The sequence below is a fragment of the Gordionus sp. m RMFG-2023 genome, chromosome 1, assembly GCF_954871325.1.
Source record: "Gordionus sp. m RMFG-2023 chromosome 1, tfGorSpeb1-WG-v2, whole genome shotgun sequence".
NCBI classification, from domain to species: domain Eukaryota; kingdom Metazoa; phylum Nematomorpha; class Gordioida; order Chordodea; family Parachordodidae; genus Gordionus; species Gordionus sp. m RMFG-2023.
Window position 1 is genome coordinate 14,373,528 of NC_088775.1, and position 21,192 is coordinate 14,394,719.

General features: G+C 26.4%; 1 protein-coding gene and 1 long non-coding RNA gene across 2 annotated transcripts in view; both read left to right on the top strand.

The window, feature by feature from the left end:
• Positions 1–4,515: 4,515 nt before the first annotated feature.
• On the top strand, positions 4,516–4,764 carry LOC135931619 (uncharacterized). Its single transcript, XR_010573106.1, has 3 exons — positions 4,516–4,559; positions 4,603–4,659; positions 4,701–4,764. It is a non-coding gene; the product is annotated as an uncharacterized LOC135931619 (long non-coding RNA).
• Positions 4,765–4,892: 128 nt separating this feature from the next.
• Positions 4,893–21,192, top strand: part of LOC135931472 (exportin-T-like) — a 40,951-nt gene continuing 24,651 nt past the window's right edge. The window contains exons 1-3 of the mRNA XM_065468603.1: positions 4,893–5,034; positions 17,702–17,785; positions 18,469–18,798. Of these exons, the coding sequence (XP_065324675.1) occupies positions 17,705–17,785; positions 18,469–18,798 (411 nt within the window). The 5' untranslated portion in view covers positions 4,893–5,034; positions 17,702–17,704. The remainder of the gene's footprint in view (positions 5,035–17,701; positions 17,786–18,468; positions 18,799–21,192) is intronic.

Below are 21,192 nucleotides of genomic sequence, written 5' to 3' on the forward strand. Positions count from 1 at the left end.
AGGACATCAGATAATATCTTTTGAAGACATTGTGGGATGAATAATATGAAGATTAAATTAAAATATCATTTTTACTTAAATAAATAGATGGCTTTAAATAATTGAATGCAAATTGTTGCTATATTTAATATCAAGAGCATTGATTAGTAAAATATGTTAAATTATTAACTATAATATATTCTCTAACTGACAAATATGTCTGTAAAAGTGGAATTTTACCTAGTATTTTATAACTAATTCTATATAATAGAGTAAAATCAACTATATGTCTACTTACTTTTTATAAATAAATTACTTATAATTGTTTGAAATAAATTATTACCATGCTTTTATATTAAGGTATATACAATACAAGTAATTTATTATATTTTTATTTTGTATATGCTTTTCTAACTAATTAATTTTCAACGTTTTTCCGTATCCTACTAATTACTTTAAATTTTTTATTCCGTACCTTACGCCTTGGCCACCACTTTTATGTTTATAATGTAGAATTAAATAGTAAATTTCCCTTTTAATAGATCATTTTATTAATATTGGTTTAACTTACCACGTGTTCGGGACGAAATGTTTTTTTGTTATATACATATAAATTAAATAAGAATCTAATATTATTCTAGAATAAAAAAATCTTAAATATTATATTTACGTGTTACATATCTTATATATTTCGAAAAAATTTTAAACACTTTTACAAAATGAATAAATAATATAAATAGAAGAATGACTATGCATGATAATCAAAAAACAATATTTGTCCATAAAATATATGAATGAAATGACAAAATTAGTGATCTAAAAAAAAGGAATATACATCATAAATTTTTCATTAAGTTGTATCCAAAACATCAAAAAATTAAATTCTCACTTTTGAAATTTAATAAAAACAAATAAATAGGCATTTTAAATATAAAAGCATGTACAAATAATAATTCTAGAAAATTTTATAATTCAAAATTATAATATAGGATTTTATAATGTTAAATTTCAAAAGTTTTGAAACTTTTCGAATTTCATAGCCTTACCATTCACATTTAGCACAAATTTTCGGGTGGAGATTACAAAAATCCAGTCTATTTTGTATAATTCGCCGCAAATTTGCACAAATTATGAATGAAGTATAGGAGTATCTTAACGATTTCATTATTGTATTAATCTAATAATAAAAAAATGGTTCGTAATATCCCAATTTATTATTTATTTCAAAGTAGATTGATTAATCCTTACAACCTGTCTATTAATAAATATCAAATTTCTATTTAAAATAATTTTTTTAAAATATTACTATCATAGTGTTGTTAGATCGATTCAATCCTAACCATAGGCGTAGCCAAGATTTCCCAAGGGGGGGTGGAATTAAAAAATTACTGGGGGTTTCGTCCCCAGACCCCTTTTTGGGCGGGACTTCGGCCTGGTTACCTTAGTCTATATATAGCTATAAAATATTTTTACAAGATAGGAGATTAGCTTTAATAAAAAATAAATAAACCTGGAACAAATATGAAATTAATTTTCATTAGTTTATATAAAATATAATAAATAACTTGTATATACATTAATATAAAAGCATGGTAATAATTTATTCCAAACAAGTATATGAAATTTATTTATAAAAAGTAAATACACATATAATTGATATTCCTCTATTATATAAAATTAGTTACAAAATACTAGGTAAAATTCCACTTTTACAGACATATTTGACAGTTAGAGAATATATTGCAGTTAATATTTTAACAAATTTTTCTAATCAATGCTCTTGATAATAAATATAGCAACGCATTCAATTATTTAACGCCATCTATTTATTCTATAAAATGATATTAAAAATTAATCTTCATATTATTCATCCCACGTTTAAAAGATATTTTCTGATCTGTAAAATATATAATTCGCTATATTGGTAATAATTACTTAATTGTCATATGATGATTGATAAAATTATATATACTGTAGTAAATCTACGACATATAATATTCCACTGTTTGTATTGTGCTTTAATTTTATTTTATTTATGATTTAATATTTATATTTTACTTTTATTATGATAAATAAATTAAAATTACTCACTTTATAAAAATTATATTTGATATAGTATATTTATTAGTAATTTTATGGATCTATTATTAATAATTATAATACATTTCACTTTTGTCTTAAGACTTATCTTTGGCTTATATTCGAATTCTTAGAAAACATTTTTGGTTCACTTTTTTATATATAAATGCTCTTTTCCAAAAATGTATAAATTATGATGAATAGTTTTATAAATAAATATCAACTTTTACATTCTCTATTTCAAATTATTATTTAAAATATATGCAAACATTTTTGGGGGTCCAGGAGTGGGAGGAAGACTAAGGGGGATATTTTCTATTAGCTTAAAATGATAATCACAAAAAGTGATAAATTTCTGAAGGGGTTGGAAATCCCCTTCCCCCCCGGCTACGCCTATGATTCTAATAATTGTAAAAATTCGCAAAGCTTTGAGAAGTAGTTAGTTTTTATTATAAGATTGAGCTATCTTTTAAGCTTAAACCTCGATGGACGCTAAGATGATAATTTTCGCTTAAAAATTCTGTTTAATCTTTTTAAAGTCGGTTCATAACTTGCTAAAAATGGAGCTATTTTTTATCAATATTTGTGGTGAACTCACTCTATATGTAAATAAAGCAGAGGTGAAATTTTTTATGAAGGTTGCAAATTGTAAAATAATAGAAAATTGATGTATAAAATATTAATGAGTCAATAATATATATTTCATAGAATACTTCAGCGTCCACATGAGTTTGAGGGGGGAGGGGTAAGAACAGTTTGAATCCAATATTTGTGAAGGGTAGGGGGTAGGCGTCTTTAAGGGGGTTTGGATAAATTTATAGATCTATTAAATTTTTATAGGAAATAGGGCAAAATCTATTGTTGTAAAAATTAATATTTTTTATTATAGACCTATTATAATACAATAATATTGCTAATATTCGATCAAATCTATATATTGCGTGCAATCATGGACATTATTTTCCCAAATAAAACTTTCTGCTATCTTATTATGTAATATAAAAGGGTTAGGCATTATCAAACTCATATTCATGCTAAACATATATTCTATAATAATACATTCATTGTAAATGAGGAGGTTTTTAACTGAATTCATGATCTAAAAAAGAACTCTTTTAGATTCACAATATTTTGATATAATATTTAAGTTATTCTTTTTAAAATTTATGAAGGGAGTACCATTATAATTATAAAGGTGAAATTATTAATGTGAGAATATATCCTCCTAAAGCAGCGGTGAAAATCCAGGCATGTAGACACTGGAATACTTCAATGGAACAAGAGTCTTATAATTTCCTGTAGAGTCGGTGCCACTGAATTAGTAAAATTTTAAAACCTTTGTTCAGTATAGATGGTTATCGGGCTTGTCCTCACACAATCACATTTGTTATTAGTCATTTGGATTTAATATTTCCAAAAATATTTATCTTTATTTTTCAATATATAAAAATTGTTATAATCATAGAAACCAAAATTTTCACTATAGTTAAATATAAAATATATAATGAAAATAAAATTATGGAAAAATAAATATATAGCTCTATATTATAAAAGAGCCGTTTGGCTATAAAAAAATATTAAAATTGGGAAAAATTATTTTTGACTTTAGAAATTTTTTGATTTATATAGCAATAGTAAAAAGAAAGGGAAATTAAATTTACTTTTGAAAATGAATTATAATAGTTTGATTGGGTAGCTCAACCCCTCATCAAAATTTGGAAAGGGGACTAAAAATAAAAAATAAATTAATGGAAGAACCTAGTCCCTCTCATTAATAAAGCAAACTATAACGCAAGATGACCATAACAATAAAATTTAAAATTGTGGGTAAATTTTTCTCACGCAATATATTACATCATTATAATATTTATTGACCATCCATGGATCCTGCGAGTGCTCCTTGCTCTAGGAAAACAGAATATTTGGCTACAATAACTAAGCACCATGACGGGTTAATAACTAATTCATTTTGCCTAAGGCTAAGCCTGAGCTGATTTTTTTCTAATTTTATAGTATGAAGATTATATTTATTAAAAAATATTCTGAGAAAAATTTTAATCGGACGCTTCGCACTGAAATAATACCGCTCGTTTGAATAAAAGTTAATTATAATTTATATTAAAAAATATATATCATTGATTTATATACCCTTCTAAATGCTCTAAAAATATTTGTTCAAATATTATTTTAAGAAGACATGCATAAAAGACATGTTTGAGTAAAATCAACAAATCTTACTAAATTATAAATTGATAATAAATATCTAAAATGATTGACTGTGACCGTCTTGTAAATATTTTCAATAAAAAACGTTTATTTAAAACATACGTTCATAAAATCACATTGTGATTCCTATTTTAAAACATGAATAGTTTAGAGGTATTATAGATCAAATCTTTAAAATTTTATATTTTATTTTAGACTTTGAAATATTTTGAAAGCCTAAAAAATGATTCTAATGCACTTAATATATGCTTTCAATCAATTTTTAATTATAATTTGTAAGATTTTAAATATTTTTAAATAAAATTAATTATATTATAGAGATGATCAGTCATTGTTCCTCTATCTAAATATAATTGAGACCATTATATCAAAAAAGTAGGATTATGATTATGTTTAACTTATTAATATTATTATAGTTTTTCTGATTTGGATTCTGCAAAAAAAGAATCTATTAGAAAGTTTATTTATGATTGGATGCAGTTTTATATGGATAATAAAAATGTGGACAAAAATGTTGCAGAAAAATTTTACATTTTAAACAAATTTGCTCAATTATTTACAACTTTCTTCTTAAATGATTATATATTAGAGCAATCAAATATTTTAGATAATCTTTATATAATAATCAGTCCTTATATATCAAGCTATAATAATAGTTATCCAGCTAAATTTATCCTAAATTTATATATACGAATTTTGAAAACTTTAAATGTTGAAATTGCTGATCGAAATTTGTCTATTATCCAAAAGGTATCTATTTATTTTATAAATTTTATTTAACCTTTTTTATTATAAAACATCAAACATTTAAGTCAAAATGAGTTAAATAATAAAAAAATTATAATAATAAACAATTAGAATTGTGTAATATAATAACAATTTATAAAACATATACTTTAACACAGGCATAGTTTCAAGTTTTGTTTTTATAAAAATTAGTATATTAAATGTTCAAAATACCTTTAATTTTGTAGCCAATTCTATATGAACCGGAATGATAATTTGAGCTTAAATTTTATATAATCTATGTATATTCTATTTCCCAGTTACTCCTAAGACTTAAATTGTAAATTGTAACATTGCCAATATGACCCTTATATAATCAAAACTTACTTAATCGGGCATGGGCTTTTATCTGTACCTTTTTCCCATGGGTGTTTAAGTGAGTGGCTTTGCCACTTACACGCACAGGTAACTGCGGCCTGACCAAAAATCGTGGATGGTCCTCTGAATTATTTTCCCATTTTTTATCCCAGTTTAATGGGTTTTTTCATAAGAGAACCAAACTTTGCTCTGTTGTATATATAACTTTTGCTATATGTACGACGTTTAGGGCTATTGCGCTTAATATCACGTATCACGTAAATAAAAAATGTGATAGAGTGAAATTGCCAATGGCAAATAGGCAAGTAAAAATCAGTGTCAGATCTGCGCAAAAATAGGAATCAATTAATGCCTTATAATTTAAAGCTGATCCAAATGATTTCTATATACGTATATATTAGAGACCTGCAGAGGAACCATTTGTACGGCCCGGCCCGGTTTTAAATTTTTTAGGCCCGGCCCGGATATTTTTTAAAAAATTTTTAACGGCACGGCCCAGATTTAAAAATTTAAGCTCGGAATTTTTTAAAATTATATTAGACCTGGTATATACAAAAATTAACCTATGAGTAGTGTTGTTAAATTGCTTGGTTGGGTCGAATTAGCATGATTTTTGGTTGGGTTTTTGGTTGAAAAAATGAACCAAAACAAAACAACCAAATTGGTCGGCCTGGTCGACCAAATCCATAGACCCGAGCATCGACCCGAGCACCAATTCGAGCATCGACCCAAGCACCGATCCAAGCACTGACCCGAGCACCAACCCAAGCACCGACCCAAGCATCGACTCAAGCACAGACCCAAGCACTGACCCAAGCATCGACACAAGCACTGACCCGAGCACAGACCCGAGCATCAACCCAAGCACAGACCGAGCATCGACCCGAGCACCAACCCAAATCAACTTATAATAATTTATTGTTAATGTTTTGCTCAATTTTATGCATAGAGGACGAATATTTCAATAATAGTCTTTTAAAAAATTTTATACTTATATTCAAAATTAAAAATTAGATGGCGAGTAATTCAATTTCATATTAATTAAATAATTGATATGGAATTCGAAATAATTACCTTCTAAGACCGGTAAAAATTTATTATAGGAATTTATCGATTTTTAGATATTTATAATTCATATATCAACGAAAAATGAGGATAATTTATGTTGATTTAATTCTTGCCCTAAAGTTGTAAAAATTGGCTAAGGCTCAAACAGATTAGATATGCTGGCTCAGGAGTTGACATTAGTCACCTCAGGAGTTGACTCGTTTTAATTTTAAGCTGAAATGCATTTATTTGTTGTTTAACTCTAATTCGATAATGGATATTACAAATTAATGTATAGCCTAAAATTGCCTTCCCATCAAAATATTTAAACTTAATATAAATTTGTTAAACAACGTTATCTTTTTTGATATTCATTTTATTAATATTTGTGAATAATTTTATATTTGTCATAAGAATAAATAAAATAATTTTAATGAAATTGTTACGACTTTTGATAGTTTTGAGAAAATTTTTATGGGTAATTAAATTAAAAGTAAATAAAATATAGATTTAATCACTTGACAAACCATGATATTTTTTAAAATTCTATATTTTGATAAATTTGCTTAATCTATTTTTATAACACTTATTTTTTATGGATAAAAATAACCCCGGTCCAGTCTCCCGTATTAGATTGAAACAATCTAAGTTTTATATGATCAGATTAGCTTCTGCTTACAATTATTCCACACATAGCCCTTATAAAAACAAATTTCCAAACTTTTTAAATCGTCTAAAATTAATTAAAAACAGATAGGATGTACACACCATGAACTAGGTTTTGAAGATGATTTTTGAATACTTTTTATCAGAGTTGGCAATTCGGTCAATTGACCGTTCAATTTAAGTCAATTGACGGGAGGAGTATTTGACCTGGTTAAATACGGTCAAATATTCCAAAATATTTTAAGTGATAAAATTAATTTTAAGAAACAATCAATTCCCACCTAAAGTTAATGGAATAAACTATGCCCATTAAAGGACTAATAATTCCTAGTTATACTTTAAAGAAATAACTGTCATTATTTTGAGTCATATTCTATATTATTCACTATAAGATTTTCCTCATTATTTTCAATTTCAATATTTAAGCTAGCATTTTAATTATTTCAGCAGATATAATCTTGATGTGTAAATATATTTGGGTTTAAAGGATATATGCCACAAGCTAAGAATCCGTTTAATATATTATTTGGTGTTACTGTAAATATATATTTTAACCGTTTTACCCATAACAGCTTTACCCCAAGGTGACATATATTATAAACATCGATATTGCGTGACTTCTAGTATAGCTATAGATGTCAATTTTATTTTATAACAAATACATTAAGGAACATGTGTGCCAAATTTTGAATCCTGAGGATATGTATATTTTAGTAAAAGCAAAATATACTAGAGAATGATTTTTATATTTTTTGGGTAAAAAACAGTTTTTTGATAAAATAGATAAAACCAGGTAAGTTTTTTAAAAGATGAACATAGGTAAGAAATTAGATATAAAAATACATCTTCACACCAAATTTAAAATCTTTGTGCTCAAGGGTTAAAAATTATTCGCGTTAACATTTTTACCCCGTCAATCGCTTTACCCCGTCAATCGCTTTACCCCGGTCTCCCCTACATAGAGAAATTTTTTTAAGAGATATTTAATATCTCATGATATTTATTGCATCAAACTTTAAAATTTATTTATTAAATTCCTAGAATAAAATATAATTAAAAAATATATATAATATTAAAAGTAGGTATTATAATTTTGTTCTTAAAAATACCCCTCCCCCTCCTTCCTTGATTTAATAATTTTAAAAAAAAAAATTTTTTCTCTATCAATGAAAAAAATAACAATTCTATTTTTTGAATCCTTTTGCCGAAAAAAATTTCAGTTTTATTTTTTTAAATAACTTTCATTTTTTACTTATTTTTTGTTTTTTCCATAATAGCATAACTAACTTCCAATTCTATTCCCCTCTCTTTTTTTCCCCCAAAAATTAATTCCATAATAAAAATATTCATTTTTTGTTACAATAATTTCATTCCCAAGTCAAAATTAAAAACCCTCTCCCTCCCTCCCTCTTTTCTTTTCTTTATTTTAGTAATAATTATTTATATCCCTGTTTTATAGTAAAATAAAAAAAATAATAAATTAAAAAAAAATATATGATTTTTTAGCTAACTCTATTAATATGATTTTTTTATAAAAAATAGGGGGTAATTATTAGTTCTTACTTTCCTTTTCTTTTCTAAATTCAATCTGGGTAAAGTATTTAAAAGTGAGAAAATTTATAAATTTATTTTGATAAAAAAAATTAAACAATTTTTACTTCCTCTATATATTTAAACCTAATTTTCTACACTCTTCTGGACGATTATTCGATTTTATTTTCCTATACGTAAGTTTTGATACCTTATTTTCTTATTATTATATGGTGCATATAAGTCAAATCTACATTACCTTTTCATCTCTATTTTTATTTCCCATGGGCGTTTGAGTAAGGGGTTTTGCCTCTTACGCGCACAGGTAACCGCGGCCTTCCCAAAAAACGTGGATGGTCCTCTTAATTATTTAAGTATTTCCCATCTTCTATCCCAATTAGATGGGTTTTTCATGAGAGAACCAAGCGTTGCTCTGTTGTATATATATTTCTGATATATATGACGTTTTAGGGCTAGTGCGCTTAATATCACGTAAATTATATTAAAAAAATTTTTTTTTTTAGATAGATATCGAACTCGAAAATATTGGACTAGATTTCTTAGCTGATTACACAATCGACACCCGAAACCTCCTTTAATAATTCCTCTATCGTTAGATATAAAGGGGAGTTTTGTTAAGACTCCCACCAAAAATTATAAGAAGTGTATTCATTGCTCAAAAAAGTACAAAAATACAACTTCCACAAGTAATATTTTATTCCTATAAATTATATTTGTTAATTTTTAGCAAATTTAAAAAGACACTTGTGATTATCTCATCCTAATATAATATCAGAAACATCTATCACAACCCCTGATGTTATGCCGGGAATAAGAAATCAAGAAAATTTAAAATTAAATATGCTGATATTAAAATATCTCATCCTAACAAATATTTCATTTAGAACTATAGAACATAACAGTTTTAAAGAGATGATTCATTATTGTAACAAAGGCTTTAAAATTTGGACGAGACAAACACTAAAGAAAAAACTTTGTACATTATATGAATCGTCTAAAAAAATAATAATTAAAAAATTAACTGATATAAATAGACTAGCAATCACTACAGATTGCTAGTCTAGCCCAGATTCCATAACCTACTGCGCTGTAACTATTCATTACATCAGTAGTGAATGGACACTAACAAATTTATTACTAACCATAGTTTCTTTCCCACATCCCCATACAGGACAGCAAATTTCCGATTTGCTGTTCAATTGTTTTAATGACTTTGAAATAACGCCTAAAATAATATCAATTCATCGACATATTGATAACTTGTCCCAGAGGTTGAATAAGTTTTAAATACATTTTTAAAATCTTCAAAATAATCCTTTTGGAAATCAATATTATTGGAATTAAGGATTTTTTTATTCTTGGGTCTAAAAAAGACCCGGCATAATTGGCGAAATGATACATTTTCGCCAAATAGTCATCACATTTAATCAACATTTTAGATGCTGCATTATATATTATTCCATTATTATTTTTTGTAGCGTTTATTAAATTTTCGTGAATAAAATTTAAAAATAAGATCGCCATCCCAATAGTTGGGGATTGAACTAATTTCACAAGTTATTTTGTAAAAAGGAGACAAAAATATTTCCAGATCGGTTAATAATTGGCGTAATTCCTTATTAATGAAAAACTTATTTTTCCCTAAAGATGTTTGTCCTAGTTCAACAATTGCTTCGATATTCTGTATTAAATAAATATATTAATGTATAAAATTTAATACTTTGTAAAAATATTACCTTATTTACAGCAGCTATCATTAGATATGTGCTGTTCCAACGTGTAGCAACGTCCAAAGGAATTTTGGTACCTCCACTTATTTTGACACACTTTTCCATTAATTTAGGGGAGGTATGAAGCTTGTTGACTAGGGTATGAATTATCTCCAATTTATTTGATAAAAACTCTAGTCCTTCTTGTACAATTAAATTTATAACATGGGCTAGACAACGATGGTTGTACAAGTCTTTTTTGTAAAGAAGTTTGAACTCCTCTTTCATCATATTAACACCACTAACAATATTTTTGGCATTGTCATGTGTAATTGATATTATTTTAGCCGTTATTTCAAAGTCATTAAAACAATTGAACAGCAAATCGGAAATTTGCTGTCCTGTATGGGGATGTGGGAAAGAAACTATGGTTAGTAATAAATTTGTTAGTGTCCATTCACTACTGATGTAATGAATAGTTACAGCGCAGTAGGTTATGGAATCTGGGCTAGACTAGCAATCTGTAGTGATTGCTAGTCTATTTATATCAGTTAATTTTTTAATTATTATTTTTTTAGACGATTCATATAATGTACAAAGTTTTTTCTTTAGTGTTTGTCTCGTCCAAATTTTAAAGCCTTTGTTACAATAATGAATCATCTCTTTAAAACTGTTATGTTCTATAGTTCTAAATGAAATATTTGTTAGGATGAGATATTTTAATATCAGCATATTTAATTTTAAATTTTCTTGATTTCTTATTCCCGGCATAACATCAGGGGTTGTGATAGATGTTTCTGATATTATATTAGGATGAGATAATCCCAACTGTCTTTTTAAATTTGCTAAAAATTAACAAAAATATAATTTATAGGAATAAAATATTACTTGTGGAAGTTGTATTTTTGTACTTTTTTGAGCAATGAATACACTTCTTATGATTTTTGGTGGGAGTCTCAACAAAACTCCCCTTTATATCTAACGATAGAGGAATTATTAAAGGAGGTTTCTGGTGTCGATTGTGCAAATTCAGCTAAGAAAATCTAAAAAAAAAAATTTTTTTAATATAATTTACGTGATATTAAGCGCACTAGCCCTAAAACGTCATATATATCAGAAATATATATACAACAGAGCAACGCTTGGTTCTCTCATGAAAAACCCATCTAACTGGGATAGAAGATGGGAAATACTTAAATAATTAAGAGGACCATCCACGTTTTTTGGGAAGGCCGCGGTTAACTGTGCGCGCAAGAGGCAATACTCCTTACTTAAACGCCCATGGGAAATAAAAATAGAGATGAAAAGGTAATGTAGATTTGACTTATATGCACCATATAATAATATTAATATAATAATATTAGAAGAAAATAAGGTATCAAAACTTACGTATAGGAAAATAAAATCGAATAATCGTCCAGAAGAGTGTAGAAAATTAGGTTTAAATATATAGAGGAAGTAAAAATTGTTTAATTTTTTTTATCAAAATAAATTTATAAATTTTCTCACTTTTAAATACTTTACCCAGATTGAATTTAGAAAAAGAAAAGGAAAGAAAGAACTAATAATTACCCCCTATTTTTTATAAAAAAAAATCCATATTCATAAGAGTTAGCTAAAAAATTATAATTATATATTTTTTTTGATTTATTATTTTAAGGATATAAATAATTATTACTCAAGTAAAGAAAAGAGGGAGGGAGAGGGTTTATATTTAATTTTGACTTGGGAATGAAATTATTTCAAAAAATAAATATTTTTATTATGGAATTAATTTTTGGGGGAAAAAAAGAGAGGGGAATAGAATTGGAAGTTAGTTATGCTATTATGGAAAAAACAAAAAATAAGTAAAAAATGAAAGTTATTTAAAAAAATAAAACTGAAATTTTTTTCGGCAAAAGGATTCAAAAAATAGAATTGTTATTTTTTTCATTGATAGAGAAAAAATTTTTTTTTTAAAAATTATTAAATCAAGGAAGGAGGGGGAGGGGTATTTTTAAGAACAAAATTATAATACATACTTTTAATATTATATATATTTTTTAATTATATTTTATTCTAGGAATTTAATAAATAAATTTTAAAGTTTGATGCAATAAATATCATGAGATATTATATATCTCTTAAAAAAATTCTCTATGTAGGGGAGACCGGGGTAAAGCGATTGACGGGGTAAAAATGTTAACGCGATTTTTAACCCTTGAGCACAAAGATTTTAAATTTGGTGTGAAGATGTATTTTTATATCTAATTTCTTACCTATGTTCATCTTTTAAAAAACTTACCTGGTTTTATCTATTTTATCAAAAAACTGTTTTTTACCCAAAAAATATAAAAATCATTCTCTAGTATATTTTGCTTTTACTAAAATATACATATCCTCAGGATTCAAAATTTGGCACACATGTTCCTTAATGTATTTGTTATAAAATAAAATTTATCTGACATCTCTAGCTATACTAGAAGTCACGCAATATCGATGTTTATAATATATGTCACCTTGGGGTAAAGCTGTTATGGGTAAAACGGTTAAAATATATATTTACAGTAACACCAAATAATATATTAAACGGATTCTTAGCTTGTGGCATATATCCTTTAAACCCAAATATATTTACAGATCAAAATTATATCTGCTGAAATAATTAAAATGCTAGCTTAAATAATGAAATTGAAAATAATGAGGAAACTTACAGTGAATAATATAGAATTTATGACTCAAAATAATGACAGTTATTTCTTTAAAGTATAACTAGGAATTATTAGTCCCTTAATGGGCATGGTGGGCATAGTTTATTCCATTAACTTTAGGTGGGTATTGATTGTTTCTTATAGAAATTACTGCCTTAATTAACTATTAAACATGACGTTTATACTTTTGAAATTAATTTTATCACTTAAAATATTTTGGAGTATTTGACCGTATTTAACCAGGTCAAATACTCCTCCCGTCAATTGACTTAAATTGAACGGTCAATTGACCGAATTGCCTACTCTGATAAAAAGTATTCAAAAATCATCTTCAAAACCTAGTTTATGGTGTGTACATCCTATTTGTTTTTAATTAATTTTAGACGATTTAAAAAGTTTGGAAATTTGTTTTTATAAGGGCTATGTGTGGAATAATTGTAAGAAGAAGCTAATCTGATCATATAAAACTTAGATTGTTTCAATCTAAGACGCGAGACCGGACCGGGGTGATTTTTATCCATAAAAAATAAGTGTTATAAAAATAGATTAAGCAAATTTATCAAAATATAGAATTTTAAAAAATATCATAGTTTATCAAGTGATTAAATCTATATTTTATTTACTTTTAATTTAATTACCCGTAAAAATTCCCTCAAAACTATCAAAAGTCGTAACAATTTATTAAAATTATTTTATTTATTCTATGACAAATATAAAATTATTCACAAATATTAATAAAATGAATATCAAAAAAGATAACGTTGTTTAACAAATTTATATTAAGTTTTAAGATTAAAATATCGTCTAAAGTATATTTGTCAAATTTATTTCGTAATGTGGTTACTTCGTAGTGCACTGAAGGATCCCATCGATATATGTGAGAAAAGATCAGCTAGAACTACTCGCTAGAGGGATATTTTGGATAAATGTAAAAATATTTTGATGGGAAGGCAATTTTAGGCTATACATTAATTTGTAATATCCATTATCGAATTAGAGTTAAACAACAAATAAATGCATTTCAGCTTAAAATTAAAACTAGAGTCAACTCCTGAGCCAGCATATCTAATCTGTTTGAGCCTTAGCCAATTTTTACAACTTTAGTGCAAGAATTAAATCAACATAAATTATCCTCATTTTTCGTTGATATATGAATTATAAATATCTAAAAATCGATAAATTCCTCTAATAAATTTTTCCCGGTCTTAGAAGGTAATTATTTCGAATTCCATATCAATTATTTAATTAATATGAAATTGAATTACTCGTCCTCTAATTTTTAATTTTGAATATAAGTATACAATTTTTTAAAAAAGACTATTGCTGAAATATTCGTCCTCTATGCATAAAATTGAGCAAAACATTAACAATAAATTATTATAAGTTGATTTGGGTTGGTGCTCGGGTCTGTGCTTGGGTCGATGCTCGGGTCAATGCTTGAGTCATTGCTCGGGTCGATGTTCGGGTCTGTGCTTGGGTCGGTGCTCGAGTCTATGGATTTGGTCGACCAATTTGGTTGCTTTGGTTTTGGTTCATTTTTTTAACCAAAAACCAGAGTCGTGGTCGTGTAAAACCAGCTAATTAACCACACTACCTATGAGGTATTTTCATATTTTTCAAAAAATACATGTAAAAAGCTAATATTTTGAGAATATTATATTGAATTTATAAAAATTATAAAACTGTTATTTATAAAAATGTATATTTAGAGCATATACTATATTTTATATTGCATTTATAAAAATAAAACTAATATTCATAAAAATGGTAATAATATTTTGAGCATATACTATATTTTATATTGCATTTAAAAAAAATAAAACTAATATTTAATTTATAAAAATGGAAAATATTTTGAGAATATAATATATTGTATTTAATTTACTATTTAATTTATAAAATAAAAATAAATCGCATTTAAAAAAATGCATGTATAATAAATAGTATTTTGAAAATATAATCTAATTGCACAATATTAATATAATTTATTTTATAATATAAATTTTTAACAAAAGAAGATAATTGCATTATATAATATTGTAAAAAAAAATAATGAAAAATGTTGGATTAAAAACTTTCATGACTCAAGGTAAAATGTAATTAATGCAATAAATATTTGACAGTTTGCAAAGTAAAAAACCAGCATGATTGACGAAACCCTATACTCAAGAAAGATATTAAAAATTCACAAATTATCATGAAGAAAGAGAAGCATATCTACCTTTTCAGGTTGAAGATTACTTCTTCTTTATTCAAGAATTCTCCCAGTAGTGGAAAAATTCCGCTCACAGCTTGCACTTGAAGCAGGAATTGCCAATACCCGTTTTGCCAATTTTGCTAAAATTGGAAATTCGCTTTGATGAGCCGCCCACCACTCTAACAAATTATCCACCTTAAATATTTCATCTATTTTTTTATTTATGTAATTATAATATTCATCATCGGGTATTGACATATTACCAGAATTACCAACGCCCCATTTGTCATAAAACGATTCAGTTTGTTTAACAAAGTCGTAATTTGACTGGTCGATGGTATTTCATTTACTTCCTGAGCCTCTTGTAATTTAATATAATCTTTTATATAGTTTTCCGTTATCTTGCGATCTGTCCCTGACAACATACGTAATTGCTTGAATTTGGGACAGAGAAAAAGAGAAATAAAATGATACTTGTGTAAAACAAATTTTTCAATTAAAAAATACTTTATATTAAGTAAAATCAAATTTATTTCTCCTTTTCGCTTTGAAAGGTATTACAAACTTCAAGAAGTTTATAATACCAAATTATCATTTTAAAAAGAGTACAAGAGTCCGACTGTAACTCAACAATAGCTCTGTTAAAATTCTCAAAAATTTTGACTAGATCCTGAAGGATCGTAAAGTCTATAATATAATACATTTCCGATCCCCCATGTTCTTGAAGAACTTTTATAATTTCTTCATTTTGAGAATAAACAAAATTGAGCATATTGTATTTAGAGATACAGCGGACTTCTATATCTTGATAAAGGGCTTTCAAATGCTGGCATTTATTACTTTGTTTTAAATGCCCCACTAATATTTTAGTATTATCTATTGTTGATTTTATTAATGGGGCATTACTTTCCAAATATTTGAAGTTTTCTTAAAATTGTATTTAATATATGACAAGAACAATTTAATCGTTCATTTAACTCCAATGCTTTTATAATATTTTTGCCTTGGTCTGTAACAAATATTATATTAATAAAATCGTTAGTGTTAAAATTAAAATTGTGAAAATTTTTTAATAGTTCATCCTTAACTACTTTGCTAGTCTTTGACACTTCTTTAAATTTAGCGGTAAATAGGTTTCTCTTCACTAACTTCCAGTCATCTGATATATAGTGCATGTTAACTGTTATAAACGAGTTCTTTTTATGGTCATCACACCATATATCAGTGGAAGCAGCCATAAATCGATTCTTGATTACTGGGGCAAAAGTATCAACTAAAATGTTTCTTATTTTATTACATTTTTCTTTAAGGTGGCGTGATAGAGTGGTGGGATGTGAAATCAATGAGTTAATATTGATATCTATTTTACCATACTTTGCCCCAACATCGACTAGAGCCTGGCTGAATTCAAGAAACCCATTCCCAGCTATCATTTCGAAAGGTCTAATATCTTTTGCGCAAAGTGTTAGGAATGATCTATAAATTTTTCTTTTAAATATTTTATATTACATTTATAGGTTGGTTTTTCAGGTGTAATTTTTTTTTTTATTAATTTTCATGGATTTACCATCACATTTATGTCTTTTTAAATGTGATGTACCATGTTTATAATTATAAGATAATATACTTGAACAATTCTTACATTGTACGTCACCAATGTTTTTTTTATTTTCATCTATGATGATGTTAAATTTAGTCCATATTTCAGATTTTAAATTATTATTTGTATTTCTAAAAGAATAAATATTATTTTTAATTTTATTAATTATACCATTAGTATTTTGTGCCATGATATTCCTTTATTTGATTGTTTTGGTAAAATATGTTGTAAAAATTTAGATATGAATTATAAAAAAATATATTAATACTTTGAATAAATTTGCAGGAAATTAATAATTAGATCGATCGGTGGGTGTTAGGTAGTGTTAACCATCACCCAATATTATATTAATCATAACTATAATATAATATAATCTTATAACCATTAACTCATAATGTAAAAATTTTTATAAAAAATATTAAGGCCCGGCCCGGGTTTAACAATCTTAGGCCCGGCCCGGATATGTTTAAAAAAATTTTTTTTAGGCCCGGCCCGGGTATATTTAAAAAATTTAAAATACGGCCCGGGCTTAGGGCCGGGCCTGCAGGTCTCTGGTATATATACTGAATTATTTATACAACACTTTTATTCCTAGAACTTATTTTAGGTTTAAATTATTTATCCAAGGCACCATTTAGTTTTGAATGCCAAATTTAGCTATCACACATTTCTGTGTTTTTATTTAAACTTATATATAATACAGAAAAAACTAATCTAATTGTCTACAGGAGAAATTTTAAGTTTTAAATATACACCTTTTTATTTATTCATATAGTACATATTGATAATTGCATTTTCTTTAAAAATATTTATATATAAATATAGTCAATAATATAATATATATATTTTTTAGGAAATGTTAAGGAACAATGCTATTAAAGATAAAATGAGATTACTTGATGCTTCAAAAATTGTATCCTCCTTATACCAAATTATTGTAATTTTTATTTTTCATTTTATTAAGCACCTCTTTTTTAAAAACAAATGAAGTTAAATTTATTGTTTATTGAATAAAAATTTCGGGAAGTCACATAAAAAATTGTTGTAATTTATATAAAGTTTTAGTTTTAACTAAAATATTCCCACTTCTCACGCGCCTAGCACTTATAGATTGAATTCTATCTCGTTTTAATTTATTCTTACTAATTCTGGAAAGAGCATTTTATTCAGAAAATTATAAAAAGACAAATTTTTTTTTGGGGGGGGGGATTAAAATAGAATTTGACGCAAGAGTTGATGACCTAATTCTCAGAGGGTTGTTTTTATTCTTGTTTAAAATCAATATATCAGAATCTATTTTGAACTCTTAAAAGAAAAGAGGACGACTTTATTACAGTGCTGACCAGTTGGATGGAAAAATTTGACTTGCAAAAAATTGTTAAAATAACATATTTATTATTCTTATCAATTTTTACAAGTTGAATAATTATATTTACAAACGAATTAAAAAATATGGAAATTTTTTGAATTAGATCTTCACAACACTGTATAAAGACTTGTTTAAAAAAGTAAAATTGAATTAGACGAACTCAAAAAAGGATTCTTATACATTATATCTAATCTTTTTGTTTTAAAATGAAATTTTGATGCTTCACTCACTCCATTTAACAACACAAAAAGGCTTTGTATCGAATGGATATTCCCGAACTTTGCGTTGCGGCTTTCGAAGTGATAGGCCTTTATTCCTCCTGGCTGGACATAAACTTAATTATCAACGACAAAACGCTAACCCTGATTTCCGAAACCATAGCATCCTCTTCCCAATCCTTCGGAAGTAACGCGATCTACGATTCGCACGTTAAAATAGCAGCATTGAAAGCGCTATGCGACGTGCTCAATAAAAAAATGGAACCTTTGCCTAAGGTGCAATTCCTGGAGAGGATGTACGATAGAATAGTGAGTCAAGATCTCGGATTCACCTTTGAAATAGCTATTGACGAATATTCTAAAGTCAGTTATATTCCCCCCTCATATCCTATCATATTAGACATTTAAAAAAAATATATTCAGAGTTGGGCTAAATATTCCGGAAATGTATTTTGTTAAAGTACTTTCTATATTTCGCTACATGCTATAAGCTACATTTTAAAATCGTTCGCAAAATACAATGCGTTAATCTAGTAAAACCTAAAGTCACTAATAATTAAAAAATACATTTAGCTAAAAAATTAAACATTTAAAATATGACCGGAGAGTAAATAAATATTTGACAGAATAATTTATATGATCCAATACAATATATCAATAATCATATAAATAAAAAGTAGTTAGTATATTTAATGATAATCAATTTTACAAAGTTTTATACGCAAACACTCTGTGAGGAGTATTTACTAATCACACTAATGAAAACATTACTATTGCGGAGAAAGATAGTATCTAGTGTTGTTAAAAGGCTTGATTTAACCGATTTTAAATTAAGATTTTAGCCAAAATGATATTTCGCAAACCTCGAGATTTCTTTAAGCCGTTTTTAAAAACGAACCATAATAACAACATTATATAAATATCGTATTATATTTTGTGAAACATTCCCTATTATCGTATACTTTTATAAAGTTATTTTAATTTCGAATAACGAATCGCGAAGATATTGAAATATTTGAAAACTCAATATTATTACTTGGCATCTCAAAAAAATGATTATAATAAAAAATAAAATTAATTATTATTTTTTTTACAGCAATGTGGATCTTAACATTTGTCGTGGAATATAATATTCCCTTGATAATATTAATTTGGGAGGTTGCGTAATTAGGGTTGTTCAAATCAGCGCCGATATATAGCGTTTTCAAAAAATGACCGGACCAATATTTTTTAAAAAACCGATCCGATCCGATATTTATTATTATTTTTGGTTATTTTATGATTGTATATATAACCATATAATTTTTTTATTTAAAAATAATTTCATAATAATAATGTTTGTTGTAATGTATAAAAAAATAGTTAAAAATTGTATACTATTTTTTTGTTAAATTATCTGCACAAGATAAAGATTTTCATATATCTAACGAGCCACATTGAGCTAGAGTTGTTAACGACTCATTTAGCCTATTTTAAAAAACGTTTAGCAAAATTTTGACCAAGTGTAAATTACTCAAGCTTAGTGATTATCAGATGGCAGAAAGATTTGGACTTCTATTTCGAGGCTTAGGTAATAACATTCCTTTTTAAGAATTGGCTGAATGGAGTTGTTTAACAGTAACACATTCACTATAAACATTGCAAATATTTTTAATGAGATTATTAACATTTGGTTAATAAATAAGATACAAATTATTCGTGAAAGTCAGCTGTTTTTTCTTAAAATAGAAAATATTGATATTTTTATGACATTGATACATGGTAAATAAAAATCAATATAAATTCGGATCGGTAGAATATAGGATTGGATCATTGAAAAAATTTATGGGTCGGCATAGCCCTACATCTAACACTTCCCGTTCTTGCTTTATTATTCATGACGCTCTTAACAATTATCTTTAAGAAAAAGAAAAGTGTTAATTAAATGACAGAATTAAGCTAAATAAAAATAGCTAAACATTGTAATATTAATATCGTCGGCTGAATATTATAGCATTCTATATCCATTTTTTTTTTAAAAAATAGATTTTTCAGGAGAATATTTAAAAATAAATAATATTTCAAGTATTTTATAGATGGGAGATTACACCATAATTAATGCATAAATAATAATTATTCTAAATTATATTTTTAAACATCTTTATTGGTGATATGGAAAGAATTGACTTATCTAATAAAATGCATTTAGCATAAAATAAAGCGGATAAGACATTATAATATTCAGCTGGATGTATAAAATTTATACTCTTTATTTTCCTTTTCATTAAGATGAAATTGGTTTTTATTTGTTTCTTAATTATCACCTTCGTCGTAGATGGCATAATTTTCCTAGCCCGCTTGGGCCGATATTTTCTTTATTTGATTTTTAAGCTCCAGCCCAGTTCTGTCTGAAATGTATATTTATTTTTAGGTCCTAACATGGCCCGGACCTAAGTTTTTGATTTAAAAAAGTATATAAATTTAAACCCCATTTTTTTATGGAGATAAATGTAGTAAAAATTACTGATATAGCTTTTGTCCTTATCACAGAAAAATTGTAATTGTTCAAGAGAAAACATTTTTTTCTATATCATTTTGTAGAATTTTTTAACCTTGGCCTGATTAATTTTTAGGCCCGAACCGGCTTCAGGTTGTTTTTAGAGCTCTACTTCTGTTATATGTAGCGTTATATTCGTTTTTTAATACAATTTATTGAGATGATGTGAAGTGACTTCCTCCAAAGTCCTTGGTGTAAATTTATAAAAATAAAGTGAGACC